Raw genomic sequence first — 18,578 nt, forward strand, 5'->3', positions numbered from 1 at the left:
TGATAATGTAGAAGGCGAAGATTAAAGACCTGTAAGGCGTGTTACAGACGCTCTAGATTTCAGCGGTTTGACGTATATTCATCTGTCCACTGAATTTATGAATTAAAAAAACGCTTCCAGTCACAAATTTTCGTGTTTTATTAAATACACGATGCATTTCGGACCCTGTGGGTCCATCCGCAGGTGTACGTTGTCTTAATACATGATTTATTTTTGCTCTTGACTGAGGTGAAACGCATGTTCCTATCATGGGAAGGTTTGATATTAAGTTACGAATTTCGTAAGTCAAATGCGGAAAATATTTTCGAAACAGAGGAAGAAATGAACATCGTAAACTTAGCACATAATCCAAGAAAAGCGTTTTTAACCTTTTGACATGATCATGCAATGGTTTCTCCATCCTGTTGATGCATATCACTTCACTCAAGAGGCACATTTGCATGCTCATTTTTGTAAACACTTCACTGATGGTGTTGGATATGGTGTGAACTTTGATCAGTAGTGATGAAAGGGTACAGTACCGCCCGACATTGAAAATAGGTACAACATACTTCATTATTCTTGTCAGAACAACACATTTTTTGTAAAAATAACTAAATTTCAATTAATACAGCGAAGCCGGATACCAGTGTGGGAAAGAATGACAATTTATTTATTTAATTGATCACATGTGCACTCCCACAAAATAAATCCCTACATCCAGTTTGGTGAGATCTGTGAAATGAATGAATGTACGGTCGTCTGCTAACCGCAGATAGTGAATGTGAATATATGATCATCTTTGAGACGGTACTTGGGTCACCTTTGGTGGGACCAAAGAGATGAAATTTACCTGAGCTTTGAGCGCCTGAAATGTGGCTGACCAATACGGTAGCAAGGTGCTTCCCCACTTCGGCAGAGGTGCGAGAGGACCTGAAGAACGGCCATGTTTCGGCACTCTGCCGCTGGATCTAGTGTTGGTAAGACCTGTCTTAGGCGTGCTCCGTAAGGACAAAAGAGTGGAGACATGGTATGCATGTGAAATGCTTAAGAGTAGTTTAGAATAGTAATTTCTCTATTTCAGGAACTTTTGTGGGGTGAATTAAGTGTCAGGCAGGTAATATTAAGGGGATCGTAGTAATCTTCGGAAGTGACCAGCGGTCACAATGAAACCACATGTAGCAATAAGTTGAAATACTTCCGAGTGCTTAAGTTAAGCTGAATTACTAGCGTGTGTACTATAAGTTGCAAATACTTAAGAAATGGCGTGTGCAGGACTTGAAATTAGAGACGAGTACTTCCACGTGGTGAGTACTGTGTGAGTCTCAATCTGTGTATGAGACAAAGGATAAAGAGAAGTACTCGTCCATGGTATCAGTTGAGGACTCGCGTGTGTGATGAATATGTTCTTAATATTACTTTGCGTGTTATGTTTCCGTGTGACGCTTGATTCAAACTATAATACTCTGAGAGAGAAGCAAGGCGAGTCAGCCATCTATCCAGCAACGCCACTTGGCTTGCATTGCACAGGAAGACGTGCATATATCGTCCAGAGTTCGTATTAGGAAGAAAAGTTACGAAGTGGGGCAGTGTCGTGTGAAACTGGAATGAATATTAATTGAAGTGGGAAAGCTGAAAGTGATGTGATTATAATGTTGTTACTATTCCTTATGTTGTTTTCCATGTTGCAGTGTGGTGTATGTCATGTAATTTAAGTATGTGTGGTTTGCATGGGAGAGTAGCAAGGTAGTTTCAGAGGTAGTGGGTTATGCATGTTCCTTTTGTACCGCTCGGTCTGGAGGAAAGTTTCGTGATGATGGTTGTGAGAGTCGAAGTGTGAGATACAGCAAAAGATCCACCATCCTATTCAGAAAGTGCACTGTAGCATACCAATGTAAAGCCATGCCCACTGGGCGGAATTTCTAATTTGTTATTGTTGTAGGTTATGGAATTTGTGTGTTTAGGTTATAGAATTTATCGGAATAAATAAGATAGTGAAAAGAAAAAGATTGGTGGCCTTTTCCTTCGAACTGTATGTTGTCATGATATCCAGAATTTATAATGTGTGCGCCATTCATATTCAGTGCGATGGCCACGCATTGATCAAAGCCGTTAAATAAGAAAGAAAATGTGGTATTGCCAGTGCGTAGTGAACAGTCAGAGTTCTGTAAATTACTGATAGTCAGAAGTGCGTTTCCGTTGCATAATATTCATACAGGAGGGTAATTTGTAGCTTAATTGTGAGTACGAGAGTTCATGTTACTCGACAAATAAGAATGAATTCACTCGCTTGGCAGACCACTCATCTTGCAGGCATGGCTGCTTGATGCCACAGTATGAGCAAATCATGTGGGTGACTCTCAGTGAGAAGGCGTGAATTAGACAGCAGCATTAAGAGAGAAAAACAGGAAGACAGTGACAGTGAGGGAGACAATAGGCCAGAACGTGAGAGACTATGGCTGTGAATCAAGAGACAGTGACAGTCAGAGAGAGACAAAGAGATAATGACAATGACTTGGGCTGAATCACTGAGTGTGAATCGATATGCGGGAGTGGATGCGTATGAGTGACTTACTGCGAGCGAACTGCATTGAGCTACATGTTAAAAAGAGTGCGAATATGTTGAATGCTAAATTTTTGGGACAATTTTTCAGGTGCTGAGGAACATAGAATGACACAGCTTGTACATCACTTTTCAGTCAGAATCCTTTAAAACAGGAGCGTATTAGCCTTTTTTGTGCTTCGATAGGAGCATTCTTCCTTTGATCAAATAATACGCGACCTGTGACAGTTGTTCTGTATGTTAATCACAATATGTATCCTGCTTCAGTACATCATTTAAAACGTTAAAGAAACTTCAAGAACTTGCTGACGGGCACAAAGAGAGGGAAGAGGTAATAGTTGTAGAGACTTACTGTCTGCTGGAAAGTCCTCGGGAGCGTCGACGATGTTGATGACACCTGCGATGTTTGCAAGGAAGTAAGAGTCGTTCTGCTGCACGAAGCTGAAATGAAGGCTGTTGACGTCGGATGCTGTGGCCTGATACCACGATGTCTCTTCCACTCTCAGAGCGGTAGGTTCCTCTGCCGCAGGAGTTGTCGTCGGCGATTCTGTCGTTGCTTCAGGAGTCCAAGACACATGGATAAAGGCGTCTGGACCACAACTGCCCTCCAGGTTGTCTTCTGTAAGGCGAGGAACTACTACCTGCAAAGTTCCGTTCTGTCCGGGACAAAGGAAGAAATCAGTAACGTGGAGGAATATCTGCACATAATGATTGAAGCAAACTGCAAATGGAAGGAGAGGTGTCAAAATAATGACATTCAATTCCCACTGAATATCTTAATTCTTCTTTTATTTAGTTATTTTTCGGAGTTCGACCAAACAATAATCTACGCAGTATAGCAGATTCGTTGTGGTACGCATCGGAATTTCACCAGATAATTGTTGTGTTATTAAACAACCGTTTACTGCTTTTCTTTATTGACACTGTGTGACAAGACTCAAAAGCTCCAATAAGATAGTTTACACGGAGCAGGGTAAACGTGGAGAGGGGGAAGACGAGTGGCGACTTGTTAGTAGACATAGAAAAGTTTCTGGCTCTCTCTAAGTACTATGGGACTTAACATCTGAGATCATCAGTCCCCTAGAATTAGAACTACGTAAACCGAACTAAGCTAAGGACATCACACACATCCATGCCCGAGGCAGGATTCGAACCTGCGACCGTAGCAGCCACCTGGTTCCGGACTGAAGTGCCTAGAACCGCTCGGCCACAGATGCTGGCAGAAAAGTTTCTATTCCGTCCCTGTTAAAGACTTGCGTAATACTGACTTTTAAACGATTTTCTTGGAAGAAAAACAGCTGACTACACTATAGTTTTTCCTGTCCATGAGAGCTAGGGGAGTGATACAACCCCCCCACCCCCCTCTCCGCCTTGTACCCCATTATGTGCGCCCTTGACCAAGCGTCTCAAAAATCAGCGAATCATAAAGAGGAAGACCTAGCAACTGGCGGTCCGGTGGCGACTGTAAATGTAAATACGAGAAGATGGCACTGGATCACAGCGATGTCATGCTAAAAGTTTACATATCTACCAGAAAAAAATAAGCGATTTCCCAATACCATATATGGCCAGTGGCTTCGGCAAAGATTTACATGTCCAGTCGTCACGCGTAAACTCTGGGTGGTTTTAAAAATAGCGTTCTTAGAAAGATTAGTGATGTAGTTGTTTGTGTTGACGGTAATGCTTTGTAACTGCATTAAGTATCGTCTGATGGATAATGTTGGTATTTTACTAAGTACCAAGAGATCCGTTATCTGAATATTTCATGGGATCTGGGGCAGAAGTAAGCTATTGTGTAAACTTTGACTTTTGCTCAATAAGATTTAAAATCGTTTGTTGCCCTAACTAACCTGAGTACGATAATGTTGGAAGCTGAAGGAATGAACTACAATTTGTGCCACGGCCGGGACTGGAGCCGGGGGAGGGCATTCGACTTGGGTATTTCGTGCAGCAATGTAGACCATGTGCTGCGGCGGTGTAATCTTCAGCATTTCTGTTTGTTAGTTCAAATGGCTCTGAGCACTATGGGACTTAACTTCTGAGGTCATCAGGCCCCTAGAACTTAGAACTACTTAAACCTAACTAACAAAGGACATCACAAACATCCATGTCCGAGGCAGGATTCGAACCAGCGACCGTAGCGGGCGCGCGGTTCCAAACTGTAGCACCTAGGACCGCTCGGCCACCCCGACCGGCATTTCTGCTTATTAAGCAGGATTAATGGTCACGAAGTAGATGAAGTTAAGGAATTCTGCTATCTAGGCAGTAAAATAACCAATGGCGGATGGAGCAAGGAGGACATCAAAAGCAGCTTCAACACGATACCACAGTTCATCAAGAGTATTGACGGGCGTATTGTGACGAGCCAGTTTCTCGGCCACCATTGACCAGACGTTTTCAATTGGTGAGATACTGGAGAATGTGGTGGCCAGGGCAGCAGTCGAACATTTTCTGTATCCAGAAATGCCCGTACAGGACCGTGCATTATCCTGCTCAAATGTAGGGTTTCGCAGGGATCGAATGAAGGGTATAGCCGCGGGTCGTAAGAAATCTGAAATGTAACGTCCACTGTTCAAAGTGCCGTCAATGTGAACAAGAGGTGACCGAGACGTGTAACCAATGGCACCCCATACCATCACGCCGGGTGACAAGCCAGTAAGCGATGACGAATACACGCTTCCAATGTGCGTTCACCGCGGTCGCCCAACACGGATGCGACCATCATGATGCTGTAAACAGAACCTGGATCCATACCAAAAAATGACGTTTTGCCATTCGTGTACCCAGGTTCGTCGTTGAGTACACCATGCAGGCGCTCCTGTCTGTGATGCAGCGTCAAGGGTAACCGCAGCCATGATCTCCGAACTGACAGTCCATGCTGCTGCCAACGTTGTCGAATTGTTCGTGCAGATGGTTGTCTTGTAAACGTCCCTATTTGTTGACTCAAGTCGGCCGGAGTGGCCGAGCGGTTCTAGGCATTACAGTCTGGAACCGCGCGACCGCTACGGTCGCAGTTTCGAATCCTGCCTCGGGCATGGATGTGTGTGACGTCCTTCGGTTAGTTAGGTTTAAGTAGTTCTAAGTTCTAGGGGACTGATGACCTCAGAACCCATAGTGCTTAGAGCCATTTGAACCATTTGTTGACTCAGGGATCGAGACGTGGCTGCACGATCCGTTATAGCCATGCGGATAACACGCCTGTCATCTCGACTGCTAGTGATACGAGGCCGTTGGGATCCAGCACGGCGTTCCGTATTACCCTCCTGAACCCACCGATTCCATATTCTGCTAACAGTAATTGGATCTCGACCGACGCGAGCAGCAATGTCGCGATACGACAAACCGCAATCGCGATAGGCTACAATCCGACCTTTATCAAAGTCGGAAACGCGATGGTACGCATTTCTCCTCCTTCCACAGGCATCACAACAACGTTTCACCAGGCAACGCTGGTCAACTGCTGTTTGTGTACGAGAAATCGGTGGGAAGCTTTCCTCATGTTAGCACGTTGTAGGTGTCGCCACCGGCGGCAATCATTTGCATATCACAGCATCTTCTTCCTGTCGGTTAAATTTCCCAGATTGTAGTACGTCATCTTCGTGGTGTAGCAATTTTAATGGCCATTAGTGTATCTTTCATGTTCTGATATCCGTCCACTAGTCCACTCTCGCACCGATTTCGTAAAATCAAGCAGCATGTAGGTTGCGTCTTTCGTTGAGCGAAGAAGATCTTTCATTCTGTTGCTGCTTCGAAAAATCGGCATGATACCTGCTCGACGGAAAACTCTTCCCACACCATCAGTGGCTTCTTGAACATTAGGTAGTGGGGCAATGTTTTGTGCTTCTTTCTGTACTTTCCTATTGGTTTCATCCTTTTCCGCAGTAATTTTATCTATCGTCTTCATCCCATAACTACTAGCTCCAAAAACGGACCTGAGGGTTTGAAGTTCAGCCTTCGGATATTCTTCATCGCTTATGCTGTGGGATCTCATGGTTAAAGTGCGCAGGACGAGTTTCTACGTAGTGTGATGGTGGGAGGAGGCATGTTGGTACCTGTCCGTACTGGTGGGCTTTCTGTGTAATCTACGGCCAAGTTTACCATCAGGCTTTCGGTAAAGTTCCACTTCGAGGAAAGGCGACACCCTATTCTTTTCTGTCTCCATAGTGAATGTGGTAAGGCTGTGCTACTGATTGAGGTGTTGGTAGAAGTTCTGTAGCTGTCCTTTTCCACGTCGTCAGATAACGAATGTGTCATCAACATATTGGAGCCAGCATTCTGGGCGTAAAGGTGCGGCCTGGAGTGCTGTTTATTCATATGCTTCCATGGAGATGTCTGCCACAATAGGCGAGAGAAGAGAACATACGAGTATAACTACACAATATGTCGGTTAGTAGAACTTCCCTTTCCATCTGAAAAAGGGTTTCCTGTCGAGTGATTAGCGACAGGGCAAACCAACAGACGAAGAGGAAGGCGAGTAAGGAAGGTCTATCAAGAAAACAGCCATTCCTGGCTACACAAGGCTGTGACAGTCAACAGAATACCGTAAAATGAAATCGTGCCTTAGCTTCTGTGTGGTCAAACCAATGTGTTATTGCTTGCAGCTCGCCTGAAACATCACCAATAATATGTGTATCGTTGTGATCCCCGTTGATTGACTGGGCGGGGTGGCGCAGTAGTTAGCACACTGGACTCGCAGTCGGGAGGACGACGATTCAAACACGCGTCTGGCCATCCTGATTTAGGTTTTCCGTGATTTCCCTAAATCGCTTCAGGCAAATTCCGGGATGGTTCCTTTGAAAGGGCAGGGCCGACTTCCTTCCCCATCCTTCCCTAATCCGATTGGACCGATGACCTCACTGTCACTCAAATTAACCACCCAACCAGCCTCGTTGATTGCCTCATCTCACTTCTTTAGAGGAATAGAAAACACAACTCCTGGTGTAATGCTGTATAGGATGCTTATCTGACAGTAGGGAGCAGTCTTTGTGGAAGAAGGAGGAGCGACGGACCACCTGCTAGGAAACGTGACTGGATTGCACGAGTGGTAGGGGCGGGGGAGGGGGTCGTCAATCCCTAAATGCATCTTACATAATAATTCATATATAACCGAATTCATTTTAACATAATTGATTACGGACGTTCATTGATTAACACAACTCAGTCTATTCCTTAATAAGCGATGTTTGGCAGTGGTTAAAATGAACTTGGTGGCAGGCTTGCTGATTGTGGAGGTTGAGATGCTGATGGCGATGGCAATGATCGTAGAGTTGATGGTTTAGTGGTTGTTATGAAGATTAACTACAGTAAATAGAAAATCAGAAATTCGAGCTAGGAAACGTTTTCAAGACGCTCCTCAAGGTGGTTGTAAATAGAATGTGCGCAACGGAAATACTGAACGCGATAATGAAGATTTGGCCCTGTTTGACTACCCCCTGAAGCAGATCTTAGGGTCTCTAAATGGTAATTATCTCCTCCTTCTTGCACTTTAACATATAAATTACAACATAAACGTAAATGAATGATTAAGAGAACTAGTAACTATCAAATGATAAATGTTGTTTCCGCCTATACATTTATTGTACATTAAAACCCCTTTATATAACAAATGTTTGTATAGCAATGTCCAATGGACATAAAGAGATACAAATGAATTTTCTAACTAATAGGCTGATCAATTTCCCAAATCTGTCCCCCTTTATGGCTACGCGATCTAATATGAATAACATGAGACGACTGACATCATCTACGTACCAACCACTAGAAGACACTACTTTCAAAGATGATCTACAGTGGTGTGCAACCCAAGTGGAAATAAAGCTTATGTGATCACAGCTGTTTAGCCTTATAGCCCCAATAAGCCGAGGCAATTAGCAATATCACCGTATGTCGATGTGATGGTTCTCGTACACGTCTGCGATGATGGAAGAACTCCAGCCACAAAATAAACTGTTTCAGACACTAGGACGGCAGAAGGCGGTGCTCTGACTAGTATACTCTAATACCGTCTTCTCCTCCCTCCTAAAGACGAGAAACGCGAACTCCCATACACAAGGACGGAGTGCAGATAACGTCTCAACGTGAGTATGGGCAGAAGAAGTGCTCTTAATCACTGAACGCTGCGTTCTCAACGACGACTCCCAACCCGGAGGCGAAGTCCAGAATGGTATAAGTTCGCAACAGTACAGTGCCTAACCGTTGTAACTATAAACTCTTCTGAGAGCAAAGACAGCAAGTCCGTTTGTACCAACAAAAGCTGATACTGAGCGACTGTCAAACGTGGGCCCTCAAAACGGAAGACCTCTTCTCTCCACTGCTGGCTACCCAGCAAAACTCCGCTCCTCTCCTTCATAACTCAGAAGGCGAATCATATTCTCGAAACCATGGAATATTCTCATTCTCTACAGATTCTTCCGAACGCCGATCAACCATATTTTAGTCTTTTCTCGTCCACCGCGGATAGTTTGCGAGGAAATATCTATACTCATACAATGGTACGCTTCTCAGAGTACGCTTCTCAGAGTAAAAATCCTCGGAAACAACCCAGCCTGCGATTTCCGAGGTAACGCTTCCTCGTTCCTCCCTGCTGCGTCCAAGATTTTCACAGTTTCCTAAGTACATCCGGTTACCCTTCCGGTGCCACTACAATGCCGGCGAGCCCCCGCTGTATTGTGCTTCCGCGCTCAGGTGCCCAGACCGTCCGTCTCGGCACTTCCTGTGTGAAGCAGGATCAACACACCCGTGCGGGATTTTCCACTCAGGGTTTGATTTACGCCTGGCGTTTCATTTCCACTGGCGTTCCAACCTCTAGTAGTATATGCAATCATTCATTACGCCATTTTGATAATAAACACACTCCGTCATCTTTCATACAATAAGCGTTAACAGTTATTTACAAAGTGTACGTGACAAAGTCAGTCTTCTTTGAATATTCGTATATACGATGTACAACCTACCAAATGATTCCTAATTCCGGTCGTAAATCACGGCAAAGTACCGGGTGATCAAAAAGTTAGTATAAATTTGAAAACTTAATAAACTACGGAATAATGTAGATAGAGAGGTAAAACTGACTTACATGCTTGCAATGACATGGGGTTTTATTAGAACAAAAACAAACAAAGTTCACAAAATGTCCGACAGATGGCGCTGGACAGCAAAGCGTACGCCGATATGTTACAGAATCGCATCATCCCCAGCCTGGCTGATAAACACCTGCTGGAACGTACGATGTTTATGCAGGATGGCGCTCCACCCCATATTGCTAGACGCGTGAAAGATCTCTTGCGCGCGTCGTTTGATGATGATCGTGTGTTCAGCCGCCACTTTTGTCATGCTTGGCCTCCCAGATCCCCAGACCACAGCCCGTGCGATTATTGGCTTTGAGGGTACCTGAAGTCGCAAGTGTATCGTGATCGACCGACATCTCCAGGGATGCTGAAAGACAACATCCGACGCCATGCCTCACCATAACTCCGGACATGCTTTACAGTGCTGTTCACAACATTATTCCTCGACTACAGCTATTGTTGAGGAATGATGGTGGACATATTGAGCACTTCCTGTAAAGAACATCATCTCTGCTTTGTCTTACTTTGTTATGCTAATTATTGCTATTCTGATCAGATGAAGCGCCATCTGTCGGACATTTTTTGAACTTTGTAGTTTTTTTGTTTGTTCAAATAAAACCCCATGTCATTCCAAGCATGTGTGTCAATTTGTACCTCACTATCTACATTATTCCGTGATTTATTCAGTTTTCAAATTTATTCTGACTTTTTGATCACCCGGTATGTAGATGAGTGCTTGTAAGGTGCGAAATTATAGCCACCTCACTCGTTTAGTACGCAAGCGCTCTACAAAAAAAGTTTGTGATGAGCTCTTTCTAACGTTCCGAGCATCCCAGGGGACATGCAGACTTACCTGATTGTCGGCGGTCGTGTACTGCAGCTGGATGGAGATAGCGGTGGACAGTCGCAAGCAAATGGTGCTAGCGTTGAAGTGGTGGATGTTGAAGTCGTTGCCGGGCACCTCCACAGCTTCCTCGTTTCTTACTTGCAGCTGAGGAGTCCATGGGAGCCAAGACGCGTCCACTAAGAAATAAAAAGCATAAAAAAAACTTACGTAATGTTACTTGGGTATCATTCATCCTAGAGCTAGAAGCAACACAATGCAGCGTGATACATGGAGTGCAGAGACGTAATTTAGCTACAGATTTAACTGTGACAAAATGCGTCTTTCTCCCTCACAGAAATAGTGCTTATCAGGTAGGAATAGGTTTATGGGAGAATGGTGGCTCATTTTTCAACATGAGCTACAATGGAACCACAGATTTGTGATCTGACGAGAAAGTTGCCCTTCAAGAAGTAACGTGATATTTGCTCGTGGCTTCCGAAAATGGTCCATGTTATTCCGTTTGTGACCCCATAGAACACACGCATCCAATTTAAGGTCTGTTTATTTTATTTCTCGTTCTATCTGCTAGATACATTTTACAAAGAACAGGTAAGACTAATATAAATCAAAATAAACGTTTGGAACTTACAATGTGGAAACAAATTATATCAGTTATTACATTACAGTTATGTCAGGGAAACTACATTATTACATTAAATGGAACAAAAATCACATACCAGAATGAGATTTTCACTCTGCAGCGGAGTGTGCGCTGATATGAAACTTCCTGGCAGATTAAAACTGTGTGCCCGACCGAGACTCGAACTTGGGACCTTTGCCTTTCGCGGGTAAGAGTTTTACCATCCTTTTTTTTTTTAATTTCACTTTGTTAATTTTCGTTCGTTGCATCTGATCGGGACGGACGTCGCAAGACACCCTTTTAAGTTCGTTGTTGATCTATTAACTCAGTTTTTTTATTACAGGGGGCAGCTATCTCTCTGACCGAACACGCTGAGCTACCCGTGCCGGCAAGCCATCTGAGCTACCGAAGCACGACTCACGCCCGGTCCCACAGCTTTACTTCTGCCAGTATCTCGTCTCCTACCTTCCAAACTTTACAGAAGTTCGAATTGAAGACAATTATTTACACAGTAGCATTAAGATTATGGAGCCATTTCCTGGCATTGTCCGTTGACTTCTGGAGCGACATCAGAGAGCCGTCTCTGAAACCATGAATGTTACAAACCAGAAGATGGTCCATTGTTTGTACCTCGCCACAGTCACAACACGAATCGTCTGTATAGCCCCATTTGGTTGTTTGCTCTCTGCATCGTCCAACTCCCGTGCGAAACCTGTTTAGATCCGACCAGTGTTCCCCGTTGAGATTGAAGCCTTCAACCCTTTTGGTTGGGTCGTGGATTAGGTGATGGTTTTCCACGACACCTCTTCTTATACCCTGGCATGCATTCTTCCATTCAGTATAGAGACCCTCTGTGCCCAATGTTCTACTCCAGACGGTAGGTTTCCTGGACTTGAGTCTCGTGGGTCCTCCCATGTTGGCATGTATGGGTAGCCTTGGGTTTGCTTCAGTTTTTTCTATTATGTCCTGGGTTGCTTTCTCTGTACGTATGGAAGCAGGAGCGATGTTTGCCAGCACCGGAAGCCACTCAACGGGGGCAATTAAAATTAAATTAAGGTCCGTGAACAACGGAAAATAAACTCGATGGATAGGTTTCAGTGCACTTCCGTTTTCATTGGGAAGACAATTGAAAATACATGGTGATTTTGGTAAATGTGGACAAACTACAGGAAATGATTCCTGAGAGAATAAGGAATAAAGCAGTCATCTAGACATATTGCAAGAAGTGCGTTCCAATGGGAGATACATTCACTTGAAGGTGGACATGAAAGATTTTTGACATTGTAGATTTCAGTGATGGAAAGCTACGACAAGAACAAACCAGGCAAGTGGGAATGTTCTGTTTGTACTTGTGTTTTAGGTTCACACTCGAGACAGCAGTTAATGTCCATAACAACGGCACGCTCAGCATCGGTGCCAGGCGGCAACCGCTTCACTGCTGTTGCCGACTCTGGTGTGGACGTGTATCATGTAGTGCAGCGCTGAGAGACGACGGCCCAGTAAGCTAGCAAGGAATAAGCCGACATGGTCCTTACACACGAACAGGCAAATGGCTATGGGCGACTGTATCGGGATAAGTATCCCGACGACAGAAACTGCCCCACAAACTGCTAGCGACAGCGTTTCGTAGTTAGTGTGAGACAGGCCAATTCACGGGAAGGGACAACCATGATAGGCCTGCCCGGCTGATATGTTCTCGGGTCTTAGAGGAACAGGGGTGTGCATTGTAGAATATGATACCAATATCAGCACACGCAGAGGGAGACCAAGAGATGAATACACTAAGCAGATTCAGAAGGATGTAGGCTGCAGTAGGTACTGGGAGATGAAGCAGCTTGCACAGGATAGAGTAGCATGGAGAGCTGCATCAAACCAGTCTCAGGACTGAAGACCACAACAACAACAACAACAACAACAGTCAGCACACGATAGCTGGCCCACCAGCATGGGGTAAGCCGCACAACCATGTGGAACATTGTCCACCCCAACTTCCACTATCCGTATCACTTTCAACATATACACAAATTATTACCTACACACTTGACTCCGCGGCGACAATTTTGTCGCTGATTTGCCTAACAGCCCATTACGGTGCTACGAATTCCGTCACGAACTCTATTCACAGATGTTACCTATACAAGGAGTGTTATCGTCAATCTCCACAACACTGTGGGCCACGAAGTATCCTCATAGTATGGTGTAAGGACAGCGGACCATCTGTACCTGTTCAGCTCAACGTATTCGCTGTGATGATTGGCGACGGCCTCGTGGGTCCAGTCATCCACAACCCCTCACAGGCGAGGTACACTGCAGTGACACAAGTCACGGGATACCTCCTAAGATCGTGTCAGACATCCTTTTGCCCGGCGTAATGCAGCAGCTCGATGTGGTACCGACTCAAGTCGTGGCTAGCCTCTGCAGAAATATTAAGCCATACTGCCTCTATGGACGTCCATAATTGCGAAAGTGTTGACGGTGGAGGATTTTGCACGCGAACTGACCTCTCGATTATGTTCCATAAATGTTCGATGGAATATCGTGCGATTTGGGTGAACAAATCATCCGCTCGAATTTTCCTGAAAGTTCTCCAATCCAATCGCGAGCAGTTGTGGCCCGATGACATGGCACGTTGTCGCCCATAATCCATACTTGAATGGCTGCAAGTGGTCTTCAAGTCGCCATACATAACCATTCCCAGTGACTGGTCGGTTCAGCTGGATCGAGGACCCAGTCTGTTCCATCTGAACACATTCTGCACCATTATGGAGACACCACAGTGCCTTGTTGACTACTTGGATCCATGGTTTCGTGGAGTCTGCGCCACACTTGAACCAAAAGCTCTTACCAACTGGAATTGCGACTCATCTGACCAGGCCACGGTTTTATGGTTGTCTAGGGTCCTACCTATATGGTCAGGGACCGGCACTCCTGGCGATGTAGTGATGTCAGCAGAGACACTCGCGTCGGTGTACCGCTGTAGTCCACTAAGGCTAAATTTCGCTGCACTTTCCTAACTGATACGTTCATCGTATGACCCACATTGATTTCTGCTATTATTTCACTCAGTGTACCTTGTCTGTTAGCACTGACAAATCTACGCAAACGGCACTGCTCAGGTCATTAAGTGGAGGCCGTCGGACACTGGGTTGTCAGCGATGAGAGGTAAAGCCTGAAATTTGCTATTCTTCACACACTCTTGACACTGTGGATCTAATTCCCTAATGGTTTCCTAAATATGTCCCACACATCTAGCCCCTACTACATTCCGCGTTCAAAGTCTGATAATTCCCGCCGTGCGGCCGTAGTCACGTCGGACGCCTTCACACATGAATCACCTGAGTACAGATGACAGCTCCACCATCGCACTGCCCTTATAAATCTTGACCACGAGATACTACCGCCGTCGAGATCTGTGCATATCGCTATCCCATGACTTTTGTCACCTCATTGTACATCTGCACTTCCTGCGGGTGATCACCCAGTGTTCCTGGCTGAAAGACGTGCCTTTGGTGGTAAGAAGGATAATTCTTCTACTACACGATGGTGCTCGAGCACACTTCTGCGTTTCCGTGTAGAGGAATATCGATAACATCTATCCCAGCTGATGGATCGGATGTGTTGGTACAGTCGTATGGCCACTTCGCACACCTTGTCTAACAGTAGCCAATCACAGCATATCGTGCTCTACACTTTGCTGTACAGAGGTACAATACATTTCCACTCATATGTCCATATAACCATTTTGACTCCTTATCTTTTCAGACATCGTTACTTGATGTAAAAATCACAATTGCGAAATCTGTATATGAATATAAACTCTGAGACAAAAATAAAAGAAAAACTTCGCGCCACGAAAGAATTATCTGAATGGGACGGGAGTCGGTGTATGACATGTACATCTACAGACAAGCAAACAACTACCATTTCAGAAAATTTGGATGATTTATTCAAGAGAAATAGCTTCACAAATTGAACAAGTAAATATCGCGTTGGTCCACCTCTGGCCCCTGTGAAAGCAGTTAAGCGGCTTGGCATTGATAGACAGAGTCGTTGGATGTCCTACTGAGATATATTGTGCCACATTCTGTCCAGTTGGTACACATATCGTCAAAATCCGAGCAGGTTGGAGGACCCGGTCCCTAATGTTCCAAATGTTCTCAAGTGGGAAGGGATCCGGCGACCTTGCTGGCCAAGGTAGGCTTTGTCAAGCACAAGACAAACAGTAGAAACTCTCCCGTGTGCAGGCTGGCATTATCTTGATGAAAGGTAAGACCAGGATGGCTTGTCACGTAGGGCAACAAAACGGACCGTAGAATAACGTCAACGTACGCCGTGCTGTAAGGGTGCCGCGATTGCCAACCGAAGGGATGCTGCTATGAAAAGAAATGACGCTCCAGACCATCAGTCCTGGCTGCTGGGAGCTGGGACGGATGGTGGGCGGTAGTCAGGTTGGTATCCCACCGGTGTCTGCAGCGTCTCCACAGAGTCTTCGCTGGTCATTCTGGCTCAGTTCGATTCAGGACTCATCACTGAAGACAATTCCACTCCTGTCAACGAGATTCCAGGCCGAAGACGCGTCTGGAGACGCCCCTGAAAGCGATAGGATGCCGACCGCCATACGACCCGACAGCCAGAAGTGCTGACCTGGGGTGTCATTTCTTTTCATAGCAGGACCACTTTGGTTGACCTCTGCAGCATCTTTACATCACAGCGGTACATCGACTATGGCTTGTTTTGTTGCCTTTCATGACAAGACGTCCTGAGTTTATTGCAGTAAAACGATGCCCGACTGCACTGGCCTAGAGGTTCTACTGCTTGCCTTCGTGCCTGCCAACATTACCTTGACACCAAAGTCGCCAGATCTCTCCCCAACTGAGAGCGTTTGGAGGCCGACCGCTCCAGGCATCTCCGATTTTGACGATCTACTTCTCCAGTTGGACATAATTTGGCTTGATATCACTCAGGAGAACATCAAAGCGCATAACTGCTTGAATACGGACCAAAGGTCGACCAACGCATTATTGATTTTTTCAGTTCGTAAAACCCTGTCTTGAATAAATCATCCTGTTTTTCTGAAATAGTAAGCATTTGTTTGTATGTACATGCACATACCGTATACCGACTTGCGTCCGATTCGGATGATTCCTTCATGGTGCGTTGGTTTCTTTTTCTGTGAACGTATGCATACATATTTCACAAACTGCTGCACTGTGGGTAACACTTTCTTTCTATTGAATTCTCGAATACATCGAGAATGGTATCGCTTTCGGGATCTTTATCCTTGTGGTCCTCTCGCGAAGTAGAGAAAGATCTAGTTTAACAGTCCACAGGATATAACAAAAAAGTACGACCAAGTTTCTGGACACACGTAGAAGAGGAAAATGGTCCAGAAACGTAGAACACTTTTCCTACAACTTCTCGCAATACATTAATCATGGGAAAGACACAGGAACAGAACATACCAGCGTATCACAAGAATCTGTTTCTTACATGGAATATTCAAAACGCTCTTACGGCTGGGTATGGTTAAGTTTTAACCCTTAGGTTCACCGCCAGTGCTTCCTGCTCTATTCCACCGGAGACAACGTTGACAGCAGACCGACAGCATTGCTTGGGTCTACATGAAACTCATTTTATTGCCTCGCTTACACATAGAATTTGAAAGTTCAGAGATTGTTTGAGCTCGTGTCGCAGAAGACTGTGGCACCACGCGCAGTTCTCCAGAGTAGGTCACTGCATATGGGATTTATTGCGACAGCGATTTCTTCCACGCATTAATGCTAATCTAGGCTGCTTTAAACCTTTCCACGTAAGAAAGAGTTTCGTGCGGTAACCTGGTACGAATATCAAGAGCTCAGATGGAAAGCCAGTACTAAACAAAGGAGGGAAAGCTGAAAGGTGAAAGAGGAATGTAGAGGGTCTATAGAAGGGATATGAACTTGAAGGCAATATCATAGGAATGGAAGAAGACTTAGATGAAGATGAGACGGGATATATGATACTATGAGATGAACTTGACACAGTACTGAAAGACCTACGTCGAAACAAGGCGCCTGGACTAGACGACATTCCGTCAGAACTGCTGATAGCCTTGGGAGAACCAGCCCTGACAAAACTCATTCTTCTGGTAAACACGATGTATGAAACAGGCGAAATTCCTCAGACTTCAAGAGGAATATAATAATTCTAATTACAAAGAAATCAGGTACTTAAGTGTGAAAATTATTGAACTATCAGTTTAATAACCCTTGGCTGAAAAATACTAACACGAATTCCTTACAGAGGGATGGAGAAAATGGTAGAAACTGACCTCCGGGAAGACCGGTTTGGACGTCGGAGAAATGAAGGAACAAGCGAGGTGATGCTGATCCTACGACTTGTCTTAGAAGATCAGTTAGGCAAAGGCAAACATGCGTTTATAGTATTTGTAGACTTCGAGAAAGCTTTTGACAATGTTGACTGGAATACTCTGTCTGAAATTCTGAAATGGAGGCAGTGGCTGAGAAGGGAGTGACACAGGGTTGTAGCCCATCTCCGTGGTCATTCAATCTGTAAAGGAGACCAGAGAAAAATAGTGAGTAGGAATTAAATGTCAGGTAGAAGAAATAAAAACTTTGAGGTTTGTCGATGACGTTGTAATTCTGTCAGAGATAGCAAAAGACATGGAATATCTGCTGAACGGAATGGAACGTATCTTGAAAGAAGGGATGATGATGATGATGATGTTGGGGTTGTGGGGCGCTCAACGGCGTGGTTATCAGCGCCCGTACAATTATCCAATCTTTGCTCAGTCCAATTTCGCCACTTTCCTGGATGATGATGAAATGATGAGGACAACACAAACACCCAGTCATCTCGAGGCAGGTGAAAATCCCTGACCCCGCCGGGAATCGAACCCGGGACCCCGTGCTCGGGAAGCGAGAACGCTACCGCGAGACCACGAGCGTTGAAAGAAAGAAAGGGTATAAGATGAACATCAACTGAAGCAGAACAAGAATAATGGAGTGCAGTCGAATTAAATCAAGGGTTGCCGATACAAATAGTGTAGGAAAGGAGACACTTTAAGTAGTAGATGAGTTTTAATATCTGTGCAGCGAAATAACTGATGATGGCCATAGAAGAGAGGATATAAATTGTAGACTGAAACTGGCAAGAAAAGCGTTTCTGAAGAAGATAAATTTGTTTTGAATATAGATAAGAAGAGAATAGAAGCCTTTGAAAGGTGGTGCTACAGAGGAATGTTGAAGATGAAATGGGTACATCACGTAACTAATGAATCTACTGAATAGAATTGGGGAGACAAGGAATTTGTAACACAACTTGACCAAAAGAAGGGATCGGTTGATGGGACTCATTCTGAGACTCAAGGGATCACGAATTTAGTACTGGAGGGAAGTGTGGGGGATAAAAATGTGTAGGGGGACCAAGAGATGAATACAATAAGCAGATTCAGAAGGATTAGATTGCAGTAGTTGCCGGAGACCCTGTATGTTTGGTCTTACC

General features: G+C 44.8%; 1 protein-coding gene across 1 annotated transcript in view; it reads right to left on the minus strand.

Annotated features, from left to right (window-relative positions):
- The window catches only part of LOC124622455, a 35,374-nt gene that overhangs the window by 7,746 nt on the left and 9,050 nt on the right, over nt 1-18,578 (minus strand). The window contains exons 2-3 of the mRNA XM_047148157.1: nt 10,463-10,632; nt 2,895-3,198 (exon numbers count right to left, since the gene is read on the minus strand). Coding sequence (XP_047004113.1) covers nt 2,895-3,198; nt 10,463-10,632 — 474 coding nt within the window. The remainder of the gene's footprint in view (nt 1-2,894; nt 3,199-10,462; nt 10,633-18,578) is intronic.

Source organism: Schistocerca americana, chromosome 7 (assembly GCF_021461395.2).
Source record: "Schistocerca americana isolate TAMUIC-IGC-003095 chromosome 7, iqSchAmer2.1, whole genome shotgun sequence".
Classification (NCBI taxonomy): Eukaryota; Metazoa; Arthropoda; class Insecta; order Orthoptera; family Acrididae; genus Schistocerca; species Schistocerca americana.